This window comes from Bos taurus, chromosome 13 (assembly GCF_002263795.3).
Source record: "Bos taurus isolate L1 Dominette 01449 registration number 42190680 breed Hereford chromosome 13, ARS-UCD2.0, whole genome shotgun sequence".
Lineage (NCBI taxonomy): Eukaryota > Metazoa > Chordata > Mammalia > Artiodactyla > Bovidae > Bos > Bos taurus.
Genome location: NC_037340.1, coordinates 17,400,569 through 17,423,788, shown reverse-complemented (window position 1 = coordinate 17,423,788; position 23,220 = coordinate 17,400,569). Strand labels below are relative to the sequence as shown.

At 45.3% G+C, this 23,220-nt stretch overlaps 1 protein-coding gene across 1 annotated transcript; it reads left to right on the top strand.

Annotated features, from left to right (window-relative positions):
• The first annotated feature begins 340 nt into the window (after positions 1-340).
• RBM17 (RNA binding motif protein 17) lies at positions 341-23,220 on the top strand. The gene is given in 12 exon segments (NM_001101083.1): positions 341-453; positions 9,098-9,235; positions 9,770-9,886; positions 12,377-12,543; positions 13,357-13,454; positions 14,749-14,805; positions 15,984-16,125; positions 18,560-18,711; positions 19,770-19,843; positions 20,335-20,433; positions 21,635-21,707; positions 21,836-23,220. Coding segments are annotated over 11 exon segments (1,206 nt in total). The 5' UTR covers positions 341-453; positions 9,098-9,112; the 3' UTR covers positions 21,940-23,220.

Here is a 23,220-nt window from a genome sequence, read left to right as displayed (position 1 = left end):
TTACAATATTGTATTGGTTTTGCCATACATTGACATGAACCCGCCACGGGTGTACATGTGTTCCCCATGAAGCCAACCTTTGCAGCCCTGGACCAGTTGTCCTCTCCGCCCGAGGTCAATGCCAGGCTCCCGGGGTGTGTAGCGTCACAACCTTGTGCCATCGCGACCCCTCTTGGCGGCAGAGGAAGTTTCTGGGCTCTGCGGGCTCGGTCCTCCGGCCGGCAGGGGGCGCGCGGCAGCAGGGGCGCCCTCAACGCAGGCGCCGGGCGCCTCTCTTCCGGCCGTACGCGCCGTGACCCCGCGCCGCCGCGCGTCCCGCGGAGTCTGCGTAGGGGTTGGCGCCGGAGCGGTGCTGCCGTCGGGGGCTGACGCCGAGCGCCCAGCCCGCGGTGTCGGCGGCGCGTCGGCCTCGGTGCGCCGCCGCGGCCCGGGAGCGTCGGCCGGGGGGGCCGGGTAAGTGGTCTCTGGGGCCGGTGGGCGGGCGGGGGCCGGGGCCGGCGCGCCTCCTCGGCCGGGCGTCGCGGCAGGTGAGGCCGCGGCTTTAGGCCGCACCGCGAGGGGCGGAGGTCCCTGACCTGCCCCGCGCCGCTGGCTGCCCCGCGCCTGGCGGCCTGGCCGCTGGTAAGCCTCCCCATCTTCTCTCGCTCCCTGCTGCCTCCTTCCTTTATGTGCCTCGGTTTGTCGGGCCCTCGCACCCCTTCTCTACTCTTTTTCTTCCTCGTCTGTTTGCTCTGTCCTTGTGTCTCCTGGACCCGAGGGCGCCTTTCCCTCCCTCTCGCTGTCCGTCTGTCCGGGAACAGCTCTTGGTCCCTTGAACCCGGTAGGAAGGTCTGAACAGTCTGTGGCCGGGGCCAGGGACGCCGAGGAAGGAATCCGTTTCCTCCCTCTGGCCATTCCTCAGAGACAGGGGTTGTACCTGGACGAGGCTCCGGCACTGCCTCGGAAGCGATATTTTAGCTTCGATATCCAGTCACCAAGCGTTTTTTTTTTTTTTTTTTTGCTTGAGCGTTTCCTTTTGCCCCGGTCATGTTTAGGAACAGCAGATAAGTTAGATCAGTAAGATTTTGTGTGTATGCTCCCGTGAGTTTAGTTTCCAGAGAAACAAGTGTAAAAAGCCACGCCTCGGTCGGTCTGGAAAGGCTTGCAAAGGAGTGAGGCGTGTAACTGAGTCTTGGGGGTGTTTTGTTAGATGTGCAGGATGGGGGAAAGCTTCCCTGCAGAGGAAATAAGTGTAAAGGTAGCAAAGGTGAAGCACCTTAGTGTATTCTGGAAACTGCAGGAAAGGCAGATAGAAGTGTGAACATGGGTAGTCAGGTCGGATCAAGACGGTTCTCTGAGAAATCAATGAAGGAGGGCCCTGGGAGGTGCTTATTCCTAGAGGCAGGCAGTAGAGTGTACAGTGAAGTCGCTCAGTCGTGTCCGACTCTGCGACCCCGTGGACTATAGCCCACCAGGCTTCTCCGTCCATGGGATTCTCCAGGCAAGAACACTGGAGTGGGTTACCATTTCCTTCTGCAGGGGATCTTCCCGACCCAGGGATCGAACCGGGGTCTCCAGCATTGGAGGCAGACGCTTTAACGTCTGAGCCACCAGGGAAGCAGGCAAGTGGGTGGGAAATAGGATATTCTGGGGGAGGGCAAAATTCTGCACATTCTCAGGTAGGTGCGGACTGCGTCTCTCTTCACCAGGTGGAGTTTTTAAAGGATGCAATTCAGTTTCCACAGTTCTGTGAGTTAAGGGCCACAGGCATTTTTTATAGTGAGGATATTTAGGCGATATGGGATATTACATTAGTAACTTAAACTGTGGGTGTTTTATTTTTAGAAGAAATAAAGCAAATGGTATATACTAAAAAATGTGTTGTGTGCTGACTGACAACTCACTGATGTATTTAGAAAATATTTTAAAAGTGCTTAACAATGTCCCAAGCAAGGTGCTCAGTTGGAGATATAAAGATGAAGACAGAAACAGCCCTTGTTGCCTCTGAGGGCTTTATGATATAGTAAGAGACAGACATGTCACCCAGTGGAGCCTAACATGATGTGAGTGTGTTCAGGGGGTAGCTGGTTTTATGTGAGGGTTGTTGTTAGCAAAGGCTTCAGAGATGTACTTAAAAGATGAGCACGTGGGGTGCTCCTGAGAAGATGTCTTCCACGTTCTTTTTTGCCAGTTGCACGTGTTTTAAAAAAATACTTCTTTAGCTTGGGTAGAATCTTGAAAAGTCATCATTCTTCCAGAAGAGCTGTGTTTACCGTGTTTCTTTTTAAGTGAAAGAAAAAGGAGCATACCTGGAAGATGTGTTGATCAAAGGCTGATGTTATTATGAAAACGAAGTCAATAGTGAGGTGGTATTTTAAAGAGGTTATGAAAATCAACTGTTTGTATTTCCATTTGGTCCTGGCTTCCTAAGATATATCCAAATGTTAGAAAGTGCTCCGTTTCTATTACCTGTCACCAGACTTCATGAAGTAAATGTGTTGTATCATCTGAAAGACATCTGAGCGTTAATGAGGTGCAGTTCAGGTCATAACAGAGTCTTGTTAGTGCACTTGTTGTTTTCAGTGTTTGCCGCAGAGAGGATGCACGAATCAACTGTGACATATTTACAAGTACTCGAGGCAGCTAAAGTGAAGATACATATACTTTTTAAGGAATGGATGCAACAAGCTGTGTTGGTAAGGTTATATAAAAGGAGGAAAGGAGGGAATTAGAATGGAGTTCAGGCTGCTGCTGGGCCAGGGAGATCACTTGGGTGGATGGGATGGGATGGGGACCATACGGGTGGAGGGTGGTCTCTTGTCTCACTGGTGCTTGTTGCATTATAGTAGTTCATTAAAGCAAGTCTTACAAGTGCAGGTGGGTAGAGCGTGTCGTTGCTGTGGTCCGTCCAGTTCTATGAATTTGAAGATCTCTGAAGAGAGCTCTTCTGCCTTTACTGTGATGAGGAGATCTGATGTGTAAGCTCCGAGGTACAGAAAGCTAGCAGATGCTAGTAAGGGGGCATCAGTTTCTGATATTTAAGCTATGTTTTTGAAGGTTTTGAGAACAGAAACGGGGAACTTTAAATGAACATAAGATTTTGCTGTACAATGACTTTGGAAGCAGACGGAGGCGAATCAGGTGCCATTGTCAACAACTAGCTTCAGGTAGACTGGGGTTGGAGGAAGTGTGATGGCATGGAGCCTCGCCAGTTGGGTGACGAAGTCTTAGGAGTTGGGCTCTTGGCTGAAAGCACTCTGTTGGAGGTAGAGCGCCTCTGCATTGCTTGAGCGTGTAGCCCTGAAATAGGGAAAATGTTTGCATCATGTTCACTCCGTCCCTAGGGGGACATCCAGCATCCTGTTAGCTCACACTGCCTTGCCTAGTGCTGCTGCTCCTCTCCCTTTTACCTAGTTTTTTTAAAAATTTTGATTGTGGTAAAATATACATAACATAAAATTTGTTATTTGAACTATTTTTAAATGTGTTGTGTGCCCATTACTACCATCCACCTCAGAAGCTTTTGTTTCCTCTTTACTTCCTAGTGGAGCCTGTGGGCGTTGTGTAGTTTCACTGCTGATTCATGTGGCTAAAAAAGAATTTATTTAATTGTTGATATTTAAAAATGTTTATTGAATGCCTCCTCTTTGCCAGAAATTGGAAATGCAAAAATAAATAAGTTGGTCTTTTCCCTTCAGTTTAGTGGGCATTTGGTTACTTGATTTCCATTGAGACCATTATTTGTGTCCCGCATGGGACTCTGTGCTTCCTAGACTTGGTTGATTATTTCCCTTCCCATGTTAGGGAAGTTTTCAGCTATTATCTCTTCAGATATTTTCTCAGGTGGTTTCTCTCTTCTCCTTCTGGGACCCCCTAGAAGGCAAATATTGCTCTGTTTAATGTTTTCTCAGAGGTCTCTTAGGCTGCCTTCGTTTCTTTTCCTTCTTTTTTCTATATTCTGTTCTGCAGCAGTGATTTCCACCATTCTGTCTTCCAGGTCATTTATCCATTCTTCTGCCTCAGTTATTCTCCTATGGATTCCTTCTAGTGTGTTAATTCAGCTCTATTTATTTGTTCTTAAATTCTTCTCGGTCTTTGGTAAACATTTCTTGTGTCCCCTCCATTCTTTTTCTGAGATCCTGGGTCATCTTCAGTATCATTATTCTGAATTCTTTTTCTGGGAGGTTACCTATCTCCACTTGCTCTAGTTTTTCTGGGGATTTATCTTGATCCTTCATCTGGGACAGAATCCTATTTCTTTTCCTCTTGGTTAGCTTTCTGTGATTGTAGTATTAGTTTTGGAGGCTTCTGGGATTGTAGTTCTTATTTCTTCTATCTGCTCTCTGGTGGATGAGGATAAGAGGCTGTGCAAGCTTCCTGATGGGAGGGACTGGCTGTGGGAATGCTGGGTCTTGCTCAAGTGGATGGGGTCATGCTCAGTAAAACTTGACTCCAGTTGTCTGTCTATGGATGGGGCTGTGCTCCCTTCCTGTTAGTTGTTTGGCCTGAGGTGACCCAGTCCTGGAGTCTACAGGCTCTATGAGTGAGCGAGTGAAGTCACTCAGTCATGGCCGACTCTTTTGCAGCTCCATGGACTGTAGCCCTCCAGGCTCCTCTGTCCATGGAATTTTCCAGGCAAGCGTACTGGAGTGGGTTGGCATTTCCTTCTCCAGGGGAATCTTCCCAACCCAGGGGTCGAACCCCGGTCTCCCACATTGCAGACAGACGCTTTACCCTCTGAGCCACCAGGGAAGCCCACAGGCTCTACGATAGGGCTTTGGCACCTCCCAGAGGACTTACACCGAGCCAAGATACATCTCCCAGTACTGCTGCTACCAGTGCCCCTGTCCCTGGCGGGCCATTGCCAACCCACACCTCTGCAGGGGACCTGCAGACACTCACGGTAGGTCTGGATCAGTCTCCTGTGGGGTGAATGTTCCTTTCCCCTGGGTTCTAGTGAGCACAAGGTTTTGTTTGCACTCTAAGAGTGGAGTCTGTTTCCCCCCAGTCCTGTGCGAGTCCTGTAATCAAATCCCGCTGGCCTTCAAAGTCAGGTTTCTAGGGGATTCCCAGTCCCTTGGCCAGACCCCCTGGCTGGGGAGCCTGATGTGGGGCCTAGAACCTTCAGAGCAGTGTGAGAACTCTGGTGGTGGTATTTGCCAGAGTATGGGTCACCGACCTGGCAGGTGTAAGATGTGATTTTGTCCTGATTGTGCCCCTCCTACCATTTCACTGCAGCTTCTCCTTTGTCCTTGAATGGAGGGTATCTTTTTTAGTGGGTTCTGGTATCTCCCTGTTGATGGCTGTTCAACAGCTAATTGTGATTTTGGTGCTCTGGCAGGAGATGAGCGCACGTTCTTTTGCTCCACCGTTTTGAGCCAGTCTCTAGAGACCAATCTTATTTGTAAATACCTTTCTTAATGATGTTTTCAAATTTCTTACTAAGCAGTACTGAGAGAAGTAAAGTGAAAAAGGACTCCCCTGTAGCTCAAACCGTAGAGAATCTGCCTGCGATGCAGGAGACCAGGGTTTGATCCCTGGGTTGTGAAGTTTCTCTGGAGAAGGGAATGGCAATCCACTCCAGTATTCTTGCCTGGAGAATCCCACGGACAGAGGAGCTTGGTGGGCTGCAGTCCATGGGATCGCAAAGAGTCAGACACGACTGAGCGACTAACACACACACACACAAAGTAGAGTTTGGTTTATAAACAAAGTTTGATAATTTAGCTTTATAATTTCCCAGAAAGTGTTGTTTGTATTTGTTTGCCAAAATGTGTCTGTCAGTCTTCTCTTGCCTTTATAAGAAGAAAGAAAGGTAAAGCAAATGAACCCACAGTTTGTTTACTAGGCTTTGGTCTGGTGATCAACTGAATGATGAGGTCTCAAAACATTAGACTAGGTTAGATGAAAGATGCATGGTCATTTCTGAAGCAGTGTTCTGAAAACCACAGTACAGTTGACCCTTGAAAAAGGCAGGGGTCAGGGGCCCCGACCCTCCGCAGCAGAAAAATCGTGTAACTTCACAGTTGGCCCTCAGTATCTATGGATTCCACCGACCTCGGATGTTGTGGTCCTACAGTATTTACTGTGGAAAACAGGCCACATGTAAGTGGACTCGTGCAGCTCAAACCTGGCATCATTCACGGGCCCTTTGCAAGCTGGTCACTCAGCATTGTTTTTTCTTTGCTGTTGTTCTGAGTTTTTAGGTTAAATTTAAACTTTAAGGATGTGTACCTGGAAAAGAAGGATTAGTTTTGAACACCAAGTAGGCTGGAAGAAAAGTGCATGACAGCCTCTGCAGCTCTGTGGTCTTATGTAGTCATCAGTGGCCAGAAATTTCTGAAGTCCTGGATAAGAGAAGGTTGCAATTAGTGTGTTAACTGAGCAGTTGGCCTGATTCCCTGTTCGACTCTGGGGCAGACACTGATCTTAGTCTGAGGGTAGAGCAGTGACCTCCACACACTGAATATAGGTTTTTGTGGAGTTTATAAGACTGTGGATTAAAATAGTAGGTTCTGAAGTGGACCCCAGCGGTATTACCTGCAAAACTTTGGAGACCTGATCAGATTTCAGGCATGCTTAGATGAGAAATGGAATTCATTAACTTTTCTACGTTTAGCCTCAGTGTCTTGCGCTTGTCTGCCGCTTGTCTCAAGCTTAATACCGTGACAAGGTGTTGCCAAGTCCGCTTTGTCTGGCGCTGAAGGCAGCGGGCATGCCCCTGCGGGATACACTCTTCAGGGAATTCTTCGTCCCTGCTGAGCCAGTGAATTGTCCCAGAAGCCGTGAGGAGAGAACCGTTAGGCGTGTCTCCGTTGTTTTGTGTGTCACTTGGAGCACTCAGCCACCAGTACCCTGGGCTCTGCTCTTATTCACCCTGCTTGTGCACTGCCTTGGGGCCTTTCATTTAGCACTCAGCACTGAGAGCTCTCAGGTCATCACAGCGTTCAGGTATAAAGTAGGGAAGGAACTCTGAAAGGCACCCATAGGTGACCAGGGCTGACTTCAGCTCAGGAGCCGAACAGCTTTCTGAGGGAGGGAGGCAGCATCCAACCCCTCACCCCCGCCCCATGCACCGTGGAACCAGGTCAGCCGAGGTGTTGGGGTGTTGGGGTCTTAAGATCCATGCACAGAAGGGTGGAGAAGTGAGCAGACACAGAAGTTTTGCCCCAGGTCAGATGTGACTCTGGGGGAAAATTAGATATTTCCCTTCCTGTATGTATCACCTTCTCTTTCTGAGACATAACACAGGCAAAACAGGATTTGTGTGACACAGTTTCAATGGCGAAATGCTGTCTGAGCCTGGGAACTGACACACTTTTGGGATGTGTTCATAAGTTAGCAACTCCTGTGTTAAGCACTTCTTTGCAGTTTAGGGTTTTCAGTCAATTTTTTTTCCCCTTTCCAACTGTAAGAAACAGATTGCTGTCTTATTTTGAGAAATGAGCCGTGTTTTGGGTTTCAGAATGTTGAGGTTTTCAAACGTGGCAGTAAGGACTTAGCAGCTAGAGGTGTGGACTTCTGACTGGGTTTGACCTGGAGCAGATTTATTTCCGGAAGTCTCCACCCGCTCCTGGACTGCTCTTGGCTTTACTGGTAGCCTCCTCCTAGGCTTCTGTAGCAGTTACGTCGTTGACCACCCTGGCAAGTGTGATAGGCTGTTATCCTAATGTCAGAAAGCGAAGAGGAACTAAAGAGCCTATTGATGAAGGTGAAAGAGGAGAATGAAAAAACTGGCTTAAAACTCAACATTCAAAAAACTAAGATCATAGTATCTGGTCCCATCAGTTTATGGCAAATAGATGGGGAAAAAGTGGAAACAGTGACAGACTTTATTTTCTTGGGCTCCAAAATCACCATGGATGGTGACTGCAGCCATGAAATTAAAAGACTTGTTCCTTGGAAGAAAAACTATGACAAACCTAGACAGTGTATTAAAAAGCAGAGACATTACTTTGCAGCAGAAGTCCATTTATCTAGTCAAGACTATGGTTTTTCCAGTGGTCATGTATGGATGTGAGAGGTGGACCATGAAGAAGGCTGGGTGCCAAAGAATAGATGCTTTTGACCTGTGGTGTTAGAGAAACTCTTGAGAGTCCCTTGGACTGCAAGGAGGTCAAACCAGTCAATCCTAAAGGAAATCATCCCTGAGTATTCGCTGGAAGGACTGAAGCTGAAGCTGCAATCCTTTGGCCACCTGATGTAAAGAGCCCACTCATTGGAAAAGATCCTGATGCTGGGAAAGATGGAGGGCAGGAGGAGAAGGGGACGACGGAGGATGGTTGGATGCCATCGCTGACTCAGTGAACATGAGTTTGAGCAAATTCCGGGAGATGGTGGAGGACAGGGGAGCCTGGGGTGCTGCAGTCCATGGGGTCCCGAAGAGCTGGACACAACTGAGAGGACTGAACAAGTGTTACCTGTTGTCATTTTTGTTGTCTTCATCCTCTGTCTGCGGAGACAGCATGTGTCAGTCATTCACATATAGATTGTGGATTCTGTCTTTGTGCTCAGAGTCATTAAAGATCACCAGGTGGGATACGAGGAAGCCTGGGTATTATACAATCTAACCTTCTACTCTCCTGTCACATCTGTAAGATCATTTCTGGGGTTTTCCCCTTATTTGTAGGCATATAATAAAATTTTATAAAAGGGTAGCTTCCCCGCCATCAACCTCCACCCCCACTCCCCCTGAAAAGGTGGTTAATTGTGCTAACTCACCTGGTAATAGGTGTTTTTGTAAGGCTTCTACTTTTTGTTACTGACACAAAGTAGAATTATTTTTTTAATGAATATGTATAGTTAAGAATGCCCTGACTGTAGAACTTCCTTCCCTCATTCTGTAGAACAGAATGATTTCACTCCTGAATTACTTGATCACATGATCTTATATACAGGAAAATTCATGCTAGAGGTTTATTTTGAAAATAGCACATGGGTATTAGAAAGGGCACTGATTGGTGATATCAGGTGTCTTGGCTTCTGTCACTGAATGTTCCTGGACGAGGTGATCTCATCAGATACCTCCTACCTCTGAAATTCCATGCCACTGCATATTTTAATTAGAAATCTTCACTACATTCTTACATTCTTTAACCCCTATCCACTTTCCTTTCAGCACTGAACTGAGAAGATGTCCTTGTACGATGACCTGGGAGTGGAGACCAGTGACTCAAAAACAGAAGGCTGGTCCAAAAACTTCAAACTCCTGCAGTCTCAGCTCCAGGTGAAGAAGGCAGCTCTCACTCAGGCCAAGGTGAGAGAAGCTAAGCCCACCTGTGAGGAAAGAGGCCCGGCAGGTGCCTGCTGAGGAGTGAGAGCCACTGCCCTACCTCTTTGTTGAATATGTAGGGCTCCTGCGTGGCCGGAGGAGAGGCTGGGATAGGGAGGGGAGGAATAGGAGCTGAAGGTCATTTCACGTCTCCTGGAAATAGAACTGTTTCAGAGAATCAGGATGAGGAAAAGAGTACTTTGGATTTCCAGCAGTGATGCTGGTTTTCAAACTTCAGTATGTCCAAGCATAGAGTTTTTTCAGTGTATTATTTCATCTGAAAATTTAACAGTGGCCAATCTTTCTGTAAACCTTTTCTGAAAATGGAGATTTGTGTTGTAAGGAAAAGGAACTAGTATATGGTTATCGTAATAATTGAATTAAAAGGCTATTGTTTTAAGATTGTTTCTCTCATATCTGACAGGTTTGTTGCAGAGACCAAAAAAAAGCTTTGTTACAAGTAATCTGAATTTTGATTTGAAGCCTAAGTACACTTTTCTTGGTTTTTGATGATTTTAGAGCCAGAGGACAAAACAAAGTACAGTCCTTGCTCCAGTAATCGACCTAAAGCGAGGCGGCTCTTCGGATGAGCGGCAGATCGTGGACACTCCACCGCACGTGGCTGCAGGCCTCAAGGTACACCTCCGCCACCAACACACACACACCCGTGGGTGGGCTCTCCTGCTTTCCAGGCTGCACTTGCCACACGTCACTCTGAGCACACTTCCTCTGTAGGCCTTGCAATCTAGTCAGTATCACATTCAGTTTAATTTTTGCTCTGGTTTTATCAACTTTAAAACACTTAATCTGTTTAAAGCTCAGTAGTTAATTAATCAGAAATTGGAGGTTGGCGAAAAGAAAAAGAAATGACTTAAGAATTTAAGAACTTGGTATTCTTTGCCTCCCGCATCTTCTGTCCCCTCATTGCGTTTCTCACTTAATATACTGTGCTGTCCACCTGTGTCAAAGAGTACAGGGCCAGGCGCTCATCCCAGTGGCTTCACTGCACTCCCCTGTGTGGCAGGCGCTGAAGCTCTCCATGGGGTTTCACGGCCAGAGGAGCTGATCCTTCTCCTGCAGTCTGGTAGTCTGTCAAGAGGGAAAACCACTTGGTTCCCCACAAGGGAACTTTTCTGATGATTCTTAGTCATTTAACATTTTTTCCCACAAATTTGTCACCTAATTTTTTCTTGCTGCATCTAATCAAGAACTGTTTAATCATCTGTTTCTGTATATTGACTCCAGAACCTATATATCACCCCCAGATTTAATCAGTAAGCATTTTCTTCTTGCTACATAGCCAATTTTTAGTTGTAAAGTGTTCCCATCAGGTAAGTGTGTGGTGATTTACACACTCACTTCCTAACTGTAGGGCCAGTAAACCTTTTAGGGACACCTTTTCAGAGAGCTTTCTGTGCATTTAAAATTTTCTTAGGATAGACTTCCTGAGGTGACTTCAGGAGATGATTCCCTTTCCTGGACAGTTTATTTGTTGCCAAGTTGTCTCTGGCAGAGTTGTATCACCTGCAGCGTGTGAGCGTTTGAGTTTTTCCCACCCTCTGCAGTGTTGGGTATTAACTGTCAGTCTGTTAAAATGAAGCAAGCCCCTGTATTCTTCATGGCATTTAGAGCAGGATGGCTCATTGTTGAACTTAGCAGGGTTCACACAGTAAAAGTTGTTTGCTGTCAGATTTAACGACAGAGAATTATCCTTCGTGCTGACAGTTTGTTCTGAGTTGGAACTTTGTGATGGCAGTGTTAAATAAATTGAGTTGCTGATTGTTAGCTTCTCCTGTTTTAATAATAACTGAATGGAAATGTTGTTCAGGTGCTTTTGTGTTTTAGAAATGTCTTTTATGTGCATACAAATGAATACTTTCCCTTTGGGAGCCTTGTGGTAAATAGATTTGTGTCAGATTTCCAGTGATAGGGTCTGGGAGGTGATTACAGTTATTTTTCTAATTTTGTTTATTCAACAAATCAAAGGGATTTTTGATTTTTAATTGTAAGGAGACCATGAAGTGTTTGTTTTATTAATATGATGAGAAAATGTCATCCACATTGTAATTCAGTGCCCAGTATAATCCAGGAATTGTTAGATTTAGATCCATTGATACTGAGCATAAGCTCTCTGTATCATGCCTGTTTTGTGTTCATATGTAAAATACATTTTACAAACAGCCGTCCTGCCTTTGGCAGTGCTGGGCACGCTTCTGACAGTTGCAGAGTGGGAGCTTAGGGACCTTGACCTGCACTCATTTGGGTATCTGTGGGGACCAGGAAAGGCATCTTATTTTTACAGACAGTAAGAGGGTGTCATGCTAGAGAAACAAACAGAAGAAAGTACGAAGATGTAGGAGCGTGAGTCCATGCAGTGGGTCAGGGCTTATGAGAACCACGGATCTCAAGACCCCCAGCCTAGGGCGAAGCCCCCTTTTCATCTTGTGTTTCTAGTGCACTGTTTGCCTTTTGTTCTTTTTCTCTCAAAGAGCAGTTTGTAAATGAACAAAAGAGAAACACAAAAACCTGACTTAGTGGACTTTAAAAAAATGAACTGTGCTGTGAAGGGAGTTACGTGCCCTGTTCAGACTCAGGGCCTGAGATGCAGCGGCCTTGGGAGGCTGTGGACTCCAGAGCATTCAGAGCCCAGGACGAGGCTTTCTACTTTTCTTTCCTCTTTTTTTTGAGAGTCTTAATATGTCATGTCTCCATGTAATCAAAATCTGGGATTATTATATTAAATGACTGCAAGAATATGTTATTCATAAGTTGTTTTGTATTTTAAGTTTTTATGTATATAAAAATAGAAGTATTCTATATTTACTCTAAAAAATCAAATTTATTGCTTAAAATTTTGGGTAATGGCAGCTTTTTTTAAGAAAATGCTGTAGGGTGTTTATGGAATTGATCCTGAACTGAGAGGTGAACTTTGCCATGCTCTGCTGCTCCTGGGCTGGGCGCCTGAACAGGCCAAGTCTCCGAGCCTCCTCGGGCATCTGCTCCCTCATCTGTAGAACAGAGGCGGACAGGTGATCCTCGGGGTCCTGCATGGTCCTTGACCTTAATTTTGTGAATAAAACTCCAAGACAGAGGGTGATACTTACTTTGGCATTTTCCCTTCCTCAGGACCCTGTTCCCAGCGGGTTTTCTGCAGGAGAAGTTTTGATCCCCTTAGCTGATGAATATGATCCCATGTTTCCTAACGATTATGAGAAAGTAGTGAAGCGCCAAAGAGAGGAGCGACAGAGGCAGCGGGAGCTGGAAAGACAGAAGGAAATAGAAGAGAGAGAAAAGTAAGGCCTCATGCAAGTGTGGGATGGGGTTACGTTTGAAATGTTCATTCAGATGTTATGAGAACTTCAGTGCTGTCTGTGGACTGAGTGGGTTTTGTGGTTGGTCTGAACAGTTCTCAGGAGTCAGATTATTGTTAAGAGTGTGTGGTTGTTACATCCCATCATGGAAACAAAGTCCAGAGCAAGTTCGCATATAGATGCAGAAAACTTAGAACATACATTTTGAGTGAGTTTTTAGAAAAATAGCTTACAAACTGATGTTGAATAATAGGTTTTGCTTTTTGTTTTCCCTGTGTTCTGACTCTACTAGAGTCATACTGCTTAAAATACTTAAAATGTTTTTTCACCTTTTACTATTTTTGAGCCAGATAGAGTTTTTAAGAACTCATAACATCTTTTATGTTTTTCGAAAGTATGGGTAACAAAGATTTATTTGCATTTCTTCTTTTAAAAATGCCGAGTATTAATTTTTAAATGATTATATAAAACATTAATATACTATTTCTCGTTATTTATTGACTCATTTCATGAAGTGAAAGCATGTTCTAGACAATCGAAATTATTTCATTAACTTACCTGTGTTGATTCGCTTTAGTGTTGAAAGAGGTAAATATCAAGGAAACTTTTCTTGCTATTTATATGCGTATACCTGTTAAATTTTTCAGTTTATCTTCTGGATTTTTCTCACTTGTCATATGTTTGCTGCTTTGGTGTTTAATCAGTTGTTTGCATATCCCCTACCCCTCACGCCCCCTAAAGTCAAGGTGACTTCCTTGGGTTCACATCTCTGAATTGTTCCATCTGTTATCACAGGCGGCGTAAAGACAGACATGAAGCTAGTGGGTTTTCCAGGCGACCTGATCCAGATTCTGATGAAGATGAAGATTATGAGCGAGAGAGGAGGAAAAGAAGTAATGCCTGAACATAAATGTCATGTTTTAGATGTGCAATTCTACCCTTTCCTTCTATATTCAGTTTGATAACTAGTTCAGCTGACATTGATTTGGGTAGTTTGCTGTCTGGCATCTCAGCAAAAACCCACATTTGTATGGGGTTTAACTTTTCGTCGTGTTTTCACAGATGGTCTTTCTAACATTTACTTTTTGGACCTTTGAGCACACCTTAAACTACATGCCTGTGCTCGTCTCTGTCCGTAGCACAGTCGTGCCCACCTGTTGTCTGTCCATCTGCACTTTGATTAAGAACAGCACTGAGTGGAGAGTCTGCACTCGTGTCCAGAGTCCTTGCCACCCCCATGCATGGCTGGGCTTCCCTGAATGCTGGCTTCTGGCAGTGTCACAAGCGGGGTAGGGATTCGGTCTGAGCTCGTGCTCTGTCAGACCATCTCCATCTCTGAAGCCTCACAGGCAGCATCGTCGTTGTGTGAGAGCCAGGTGCTTGGTGACCGCTAGATAGCTAGGCCCTGTCCATTCTGAGAGAACGGCTTCATAACGTGTGGTTGCCGCCTGCCTGTACACTGATTGTGGGAAATTTCTTTGAAACATTTCATGCTGGTGCAGCATGGTTTTGTAATTGGTTTCTTTAATTTACATTTTATCATTTTTTGGAGTGTCTCACTGGTGATTTCCCATGGATGGAGGAGCCTGGTAGGCTGCAGTCCATGGGGTCGCTAGAGTCGGACACGACTGAGCAACTTCACTTTCCCTTTTCACTTTCATGCATTGGAGAAGGAAATGGCAACCCACTCCAGTGTTCTTGCCTGGAGAATCCCAGGGACGGGGGAGCCTGGTGGGCTGCCGTCTATGGGGTCGCACAGAGTCGGACACGACTGAAGTGACTTAGCAGCAGCAGCATTGGTGATTAAGTTATAATACATATGTTAGGGGTTTTCTCTGATGAAAAATCCCTATGTTCTCTGTTCATGTTTTCCCTCTGGTTGTCTGATAGCAAGTGGAGTCTGCTTTGGTTTGTTTGTGTCCACTGTTCTCTGTCTAGGAAATGTGAACAAGAATGATGACAGCACAAAGCAGACTGTGACCAGAAGTACCCACACACCCAAGCAGTGATACCTACTTGTGTACTTTTAACCCTGGTTTCAAACACTGAACTCTTCAGGTGTTAGCGAGAGGGTGGAGTAGTGTGCCTTCCTGCCTCTCCCTTTGGGCTGGGGGTGCGATTCAGTGGCCCCGGGCTGACTCCTTCCTCCTCACTCAGCCCTTGCTCAGCGGAATGTGTGTTTTGCAGGTATGGGCGGAGCTGCCATTGCACCTCCCACGTCTCTTGTGGAGAAGGACAAAGAATGTAAGTACCTGTTTCTTCCCTCTTCTGTTCAGATACATGTCTTTAACCCAGTCTTGGGAAGCCTTAGCTGGAATCAGCCAGGCACCTGGGTGCAGGGAAAAGGCCCCCAAACCCTCCTCACTCTAGCCCTCGGCCAAGAGCACCTTCCACCCCTTATGCTTCAGGAGTTTTTATGCCAGTTTCTAGGGTTTTTCTGCAGCAAGATGCTTTTTTGTTTGCTGTTAAAAATAATTCATTTTGTTTTCTCTAACATTTCATATTTGGATTTAGGTTAAAACAAATAGTAGCTCAGTTGGCAAGTTCTGTGCTCAGTGATCTCAGTTCAGTTCAGTCGCTCAGTCGTGTCCGACTCTGTGACCCCATGGACTGCAGCACACCAGGCCTCCCTGTCCCTCACCAACTCCCGGAGTTTACTCAAAGTATGTCCATTGAGTCAGCGATGCCATCCAACCATCTCATCCTCTGTCGTCCCCTTCTCCTCCCACCTTCATTCTTTCCCAGCGTCAGGGTCTTTTCCAGTGAGTCAGCTCTTCGCATCAGGTGGCCATAGTATTGGAGTTTGAGCTTCAACATCGGTCCTTCCAGTGAACACTCAGGACTGACCTCCTTTAGGATGGACTGGTTGGATCTCCTTGCAGTCCAAGGGACTCTCCACAGCTCTGTGATCTAGGAGCTGTTACACTTGTGACCCTCCACAAGGTGGCAGCACATTCCCGAGTGAGGTCCCTCAGTCACAGGGTGTGTGCCTTAACTCAGAGTCCCAGAAGTCTCCAGGGATCTGTTCTCAAATTGGGGGTTGGAACTGGACTTTGATGAACCTTCTAGTTCATTTTCCTACTCTCTGTGTTGGAGCATACCTAAACTATCCCGAGAAAATGTAACCATCCCCAGAGTTTTTAAATACCTATGAATGTTACCTTTTTATAAAGAAGATAATACAGACAAAAAAAGTTAAATAATAATGAAAATACCTGACAAACCATAAACCCCAACTGAAACCAGTCTCTGGGAGTGGAGCCCAAGCATCTGGAGCTCTCTGAGCTTCCTTGCTAATTCTGTTGCACAGCTGGGGTTGCACTTCACTGAACTGGCATGTGGTCCCTGACCTCAGAGACCTTTGTTGTATGCTGGCGTAAGGAGGCACAAAAAATAAAATCCTGTTTCCTGTCATCCAACAGTACCCCGAGACTTCCCTTATGAAGAGGATTCACGACCTCGCTCACAGTCTTCCAAAGCTGCTATTCCTCCCCCAGTGTACGAGGAACAAGACAGACCCCGATCCCCAACCGGCCCTGGCAACTCCTTCCTCGCCAACATGGGGTAATGGTCGGGCACTTGCGCCTCGGCGGGTGCAGGGAGGGTGGGACTCTAGGGGGCCGGGGGTGGTGTGGTCAGACTTTCCAGTGGATGCAGCGCGTTTGGAGATGAGGGCTTTAGCGGGTTTACAAGGAGTGCTTGGTGCGCTCAGTCACGCAGGATCAGGACTTGAGTCACTGGGAGGGTATTGCAGCATGACCCTGTTACCGTTTTGTACAAAACGTAAAGCTTTTTATCGGAAGTGTTGAGTGATTGGGATGCTGAACATTATATTCTCTAGGTAGGAACAGTTTCTGATTGTTACTTATATTTGTTTTCAGAACATTTGTAAATAGCTCATACTAATTAGACTTGACTTACACTATGTCCAAAAGATGAATGACATCCTTTTTTTTCTTGATAAAATGACGTTTGCTTTAAGGTTATAAGTCTATACCTTTGGTCTAAAAACTTTTAGTCCTTCTACCTATAATTAGAAGTTTGTTTGCCAGTGTTTGAAAACCAGTTTTAAGGTTGACTTCAGGTGGGGCTTGTGGGTTTTTTTTAGGACTCGCTGGATTTGACATGTGTTGTGGTTAAGAGAGTGTTGTGTATTGTTTAGTCCTCTAGTGCTCCGGGAGTGGCAGTGGAGCAGCATTGCGCCGAGGCCTTTGCTCTCTGTCCTCTAGAAGGACAGCGCCTCTGGTGGAGAGGCTGTGCCTGCAGAGGCCTCTCTGGTCTGCCTTCGCCTATGTGAGCGCTTTGATTCTGCCTTCGCTCTTTTGGGGCCAGGCTGGCCAGAGCTGAGGAGCAGGCCAGGGTTTGCACGCTGTGAGAGGATTTGGAGTTCTCACCTTGATACCTCTCTTCTCGACCTGTGCTGTTCTCTGGGGCCTCCTGGCCACTCAGGGCTCTAATTGAATGTGAATAGAATTCAGCATGTATTTCTTTCCTCACGCTAGTCTTGAGTGCTCAGTAGCCACACAAAGCTCATAGCTACTGCCCTGGGCGGTGCACACAGAGGATGTTCCCCATTGGAGAGAAGCTTGTGGGGCTGCCCTGGAGTGTACTGAAGGGACACAGGCATGACATCACTGGGGGCTGATTTTGTTTTTTCCTGCTAGTGAAAAAAATTGCCTTATTGCTGGCAAGAAAAAGGTATTAAATCTTTATGCCAAAAGAAGGTACAATATAGTACAGTTATCAGTCTTCAGTCTTTTTAGCCCTGGAACAACTTGTTCAAATGAAATATTTAAGGAAATTACGTATGTGAGATACTGGAGGTAAGGTCCGTCTAGTCAAGGCTATGGTTTTTCCTGTGGTCATGTATGGATGTGAGAGTTGGACTGTGAAGAAGGCTGAGCGCTGAAGAATTGATGCTTTTGAACTGTGGTGTTGGAGAAGACTCTTGAGAGTCCCTTGGACTGCAAGGAGATCCAACCAGTCCATTCTAAAGGAGATCAGCCCTGGGTGTTCATTGGAAGGACTGATGCTGAAGCAGAAACTCCAATACTTTGGCCACCTCATGCGAAGAGTTGACTCATTAGAAAAGAGTCTGATGCTGGGAGGGATTGGGGGCAGGAGGAGAAGGGGACGACAGAGGATAAGATGGCTGGATGGCATCACCGACTCGATGGACATGAGTCTGAGTGAAGTCCGGGAGTTGGTGATGGACAGGGAGGCCTGGTGTGCTGTGATTCATGGGGTCACAAAGAATCGGACACGACTGAGCGACTGAACTGAACTGAACAGTTCTGTTTGAAGCAGGGTTTTGGGGTTCAGGCCCTAAGAAGCAGTGTTCAGTACCCTTGAGGCTTCTCCCTGTGCAGTTTGAAAGCTATCACTAATTAGAGGAAGAGCAGTGGACTAAGAATTCAAGAGTTGTGTGTTTCAATTTCAGTCCTACCGTTAATACCAACATGGGATGTCTTCCTTTGCTGTCAGTCAGCCTTAAGCTAGGCAGCCACTGTGGGCCCCAGTTTCTTTATTTCCATCTATTAAACAGATAGTCCTTAAGCATCCTTCATTTATGAAGTCAGTCATTGGAAACTCTTCTGTACTGTTTAGAAAAATGCAGTCATCTTCATTACATGAAACCATACTTAGTTTTTGAGAGGATTACTTAAACTGGTTATGAGCCTTGTAGCAGAGCAGGTACAGGGGCACACAGGAAGTCTGGTATTTTCTAACAGGCCCTGGGGAACTCTTACCAGAGGAACTAGTGTTTCCTTTACCTCAGAGGTTATCTCAGTGCACCCAGGATTGCAGCATCCACTTTTTAATCTTTCTCCTGAACATCCCACAACTTCGATCTCATAGCCCATTAGTAGGTATATGGCATCATCAACGCCATTGTGGAATCTACATTCTCTCTTCCTGGAAGGAGATTACTGTGATGTAAAATCCAATCTGTGCTGTGACTCAAGTGCAGGGACCTTTCTCCTTTTCCTCCTCGCAGGGGCACGGTAGCACATAAAATCATGCAGAAGTACGGCTTCCGGGAAGGCCAGGGTCTCGGGAAGCATGAGCAGGGCCTGAGCACAGCGCTGTCGGTGGAGAAGACCAGCAAGCGGGGCGGCAAGATCATTGTGGGCGACGCCACCGAGAAAGGTGGGCTTCCCCTCGGGCAGGGCTCCTGGGGGTATGGGCGGGGGCAGGCCATCCTGAATGAGAGAATTCCTCATCGTGATGCCTTCCAGCTCTGGGTGGTGGAAACAAAGTTCTGAGGCCCATCTTTACAAATAGTTCAGGACAGAGAACGCCTGTAGGAGGAAAAGAAGATGAGAGGCTTTGGCAGAAATGAACAGGACTCCAGAAATCCTGGCATGCCTGCTTCTCCTCCGGAAAGAGCCTTGTTATACTGATACAACCGTTACTGTGTTTTTATAGCAACACAGAGCCATACAGAGTATATCAGTTATTCTTTCTGCTGTATCTCTATCCTGTAAGGGTTCTCTGCTTTTTGCTTTTTTCTGGCTGCTTTCATCCTAATTTTCTTACTGGCTGTTCTGTAAAAGTAGCGTTATTTTGCAGTCTTCTGGTAGGTGATGCCTACTTGGTGTTTTATTTTCATTTGATTGTTACAGTCTGTTCTGTAGTGAGGGCGTACTGGAATGAGTCAAACATGATTTAGCACTTTAAGCAGCAGAACTCAGTAGTTTTGAATCAGTCTTAGCTGAATGCCTTTTCCTGAAGAAGGAAGAGAACTTTTCCTGGCAGGCATGTTGACATAGAGCTTGAGGAAGCAGCAGTAAGCTTCACAGACTGGAACCAGAAACCAGCAGTCAGCCCACTCTGGGAGGGTATCTGACACTGGTCAGCTCACGGCTGGCTGATGGACTGCTCGTTTACACTGGGCTCAGGACCACTGACCACTGCCTGAGCCAAGACTCACTTCTGAGGGTGGTGATCACCGTGCCCTGTCGGCCCTTTAGGAAGTGAACTAAGCAAAAATGCACCTGAGGATGTTAAAAAGTTCTAGAAGTTGTGGTAAAAATTATACCAAAGCAAAATGATGCTTTCAGATAGGAAAGGCTGCATCTTTGCTCAGAGACTGTAGATGCTGGCTCTAGGATATAGAGAATGGGGATTGCTGTTGAAAGTAAATTGCTCGTTGTAACTTAGACTTGGTGCCCTAACACTTCTGTCTGATGACATTTTTCTTACAGACGCAGCCAAGAAGTCAGATTCAAATCCATTAACTGAAATACTTAAGTGTCCTACCAAAGTGGTCCTACTCAGGGTAAGGAGCTGAGGGAGGAGCCCTGTTTGCCTTGTGGGTCGCGTGTCCCTCCCCTGGCCCTGCCCCTGCATGCAGTCAGCCCCACTGATGATGGGATAGCTGAAGCGAACTGAAAGTGGTGCTTGTGGGCAGACTCCCTGGAAGACTGGTTTTTAGATTCCTTTTCTCTAGTGTTTCTTTGCTAAACATTAGTATTTAAGACTACAGTGAAAAATTACTTTAAAATGTTATCAGAAAATTATCAGAAATTCAGCTTGGTTTATGTATTCTGGTGTTTGCCCAGGTGCTCTGGTAACTTATTGAAGCCTAATGTATATTTTTTAATTTTTTTAAAAAAACTAACCTACTTCAGAATATTTCAGGAATGAAAATTTTCTTTTGGGTCATTTAGGTTTGGAAACATTTGCCATCTTGGAAAAAAGTTACTTACACGTCTCTTTTACATAGTTGTCAATTATACTCAATACTGGAATTTATATATTTGTTTATAGAACATGGTTGGTGCAGGAGAGGTGGATGAAGACTTGGAAGTAGAAACCAAGGAAGAGTGTGAAAAATATGGCAAAGTTGGAAAATGTGTGATATTTGAAGTAAGAGAGATTTCTTTGTTTATAACCCAAATTATGATTGATAGGTTACAAAGCATTTTCTGTAAATAGAGGATGCATTGTAAGTAACATACTGTCTTACTTTAGAAGGTGACATGTGTTGGTTAGTTACACTACTTTTACTCAGTTATTGCAATTTCAGATACTAGCATAAGAAGAACTTCAAATTTATTTGGTGAAGAAACATTTCATTTTGTGACTGACGTTTAGACTTGATGACAGTGGGTTCAGTAGTTTAGTGACGGGGGGTCATATGTGCCTTGGCTTCCTTCTTTTGGCAGGTGCTTAATTTAGTGCCTCCCACATACCAGTGCTGACTCCCCTGGGGTCAGGCAGGTGCCTCCTGTGCTCTCGGTGACACGTTCAGTTGAAGAAACAACAAACAAAGTTAGAGAATGTTCAGTTGCTAGACTTATCAGCACTGACTTACAAGTATAGGAGTTTTAGAGGAGGATTAGATCAATGTGGAATAGTTCGAGGAGGCTTTGTGAACAGTATCAGATGTGAGTGGAGCTTTGGACTGTGTGGGTAGGATTTGGGTCGGAGGGAACAGGTGTTCCCATAGGGTCACGGCTTCTGGAGACTGGGGAGGGCTGCACGGTGGTGGGTGTGGTGGGGATTAGCGGGAGTCGTGCTTACACAGTGCAACGGGGCCTAGAAAGCTTAACAGAGGAACTCAGCCTGGTATGAGAGACAGTTCACGTACAGATGTTTTATTTTAGTTCCTGCTCACCTCAGCTTCTCCTCCATGCTGGGTTGTGTCTGTTGACTGCATAATTATCTGTTTATGTGTCTGATGGCATAGGACCTGCAGGGGTCTTGCTTAGCTGCCTTTTGCTCACACTTAGCACACGGCCTGTCCAAAACAGACGTTCAGTGAATTTTGATGACGAGTAAATTACACTTAACTGGAAAAGGAAATGGCAACCCATCGCAGTATTATTGCCTGGCAAATCCCATGGACAGAGGAACCTGGTGGGCTACAGTCCACGAGGTCGCAAAGAGTTGGACACGACTGAGCGTACACATGCACACACAAACACAAATTACACTTAGATCCTTGGCATTTGAGCACTGCTTATCTGTAGTTGGAATACTCTGACAAAAATCATTTGTGGAGGAAAACTCAGTCAGTGACATCTCTGATGATATCTTTACTTACTGTACTCCATTTCTTTTCCAGATTCCTGGTGCCCCTGATGATGAAGCAGTACGAATATTTTTAGAATTCGAGAGGGTTGAGTCAGCAATTAAAGGTAAGTTGTACAGCTAACGATAAAGAATTAAAAAGTTGAACTTGTGATCTTAATATTTTGAAGACATATTGTTGTAATGTCTCATGGAATTCCTGCCTTAACTAACTGTCTTTTTGTTTGCCTTTTAGCTGTTGTTGATCTGAATGGGAGGTATTTTGGTGGACGGGTGGTCAAAGCATGTTTCTACAATTTGGATAAATTCAGGGTCCTGGATTTGGCAGAACAAGTTTGATTTTAAAAACTAGAGCCTGAGTCATCTCCAGCGATCCTTCAGCGAGCTGCAGACTGAGCAGAGGAGAACAAGGCGTCAGGGGGCCTTCATGGCTATGGGTGCAGAGACTCTGTAAGACTTCTAAGATATATGTTGACTGATCCCTTTTTTATTTTGTGGTTTTTTAATATAGTATAAAAATCCTTTTAAAAAAACAAACAAAAAGCAATCTGTGTGCCTCTCTGGTTGTTTCTCTTTTTTATTACCACTTCTGAGGTGATTACATTTTTTGCTAGGATTTCATGATAATTCTCAAGTGCTTCAGTGATACAGCATTTCTTGCACTTAAAAAAAAATCTAGAAAGTTTTGGTGGGGTAGTGTTCCCCTTTTCTTTCTTTTTTTGATTTCTTTTAATAAAACCTGCAAGTTACTAAACTGTAGCTTCATAAATTCTGTAATAAAGTATCATCTTGGCAGTCTGCCTAAGGTGAAAACCTCTGCTTTCTCTAACAGAGAAATTTTTATTGACTCCAGTCATAGAAAAAGCTCTTTACAACCTAAACTAAGGTTGAAGAATCTTGAGCCTACCATGACCTGTTTGGATGAATCATTCTCAGTTAAGCTAAGTCAGACTCTAGAGATTGTGATGGATTTAGGAGTATTTGGGTATAGAAATCATGAATATAGCATTTGTTTTCAGAGATTGAAGCCTCGTCTTTAGCGTAGCTCAGCAGTGACAGGTTCACTCAGAACTTCATGGGTGCATTGTAAATGTGTGCCCGATAATGTTGTGGAAGTGGTGATTCCCTGGGGTCATGTTTCTACTGGCAAAATTTGCAGTCCTGTTCTCATATGTAATTTTTAAATGGATAAAATTCCACCACATCAGCTACTTAAACTGTACTGCCAATTACTACAATTCTGGAATTGTGAAAACCTGTACCATCAAAGTACAGTGGTATATGTGGCTTAAATGTTTAGCAGGATTGCAAGACAAAACAAATAATAATATTTGGCCCGAGCAGAAAGTGTTTCCAGAATCTGCCTGCCTGTATTTTGCTCCTTGCTTGCCCGAATATTGCATGTGACTTAACCTGAAGCGGCGGCTGGGGCCATGCGCCATGGTGTCTCTTCAGGTCCTTTCAACGTGACAGTGTGTGTGACCCTGCGGGGGAGGAAAGTAGCCAGCGTTTCTTTGCATCCATGGACTTGGTTTGGAGACATAAGGAATATTTTGACCCTTTTTAAAAAAGGATTTTCTCATGTTTTTATTTAACATAAAATAAAAGAATAACATTTTC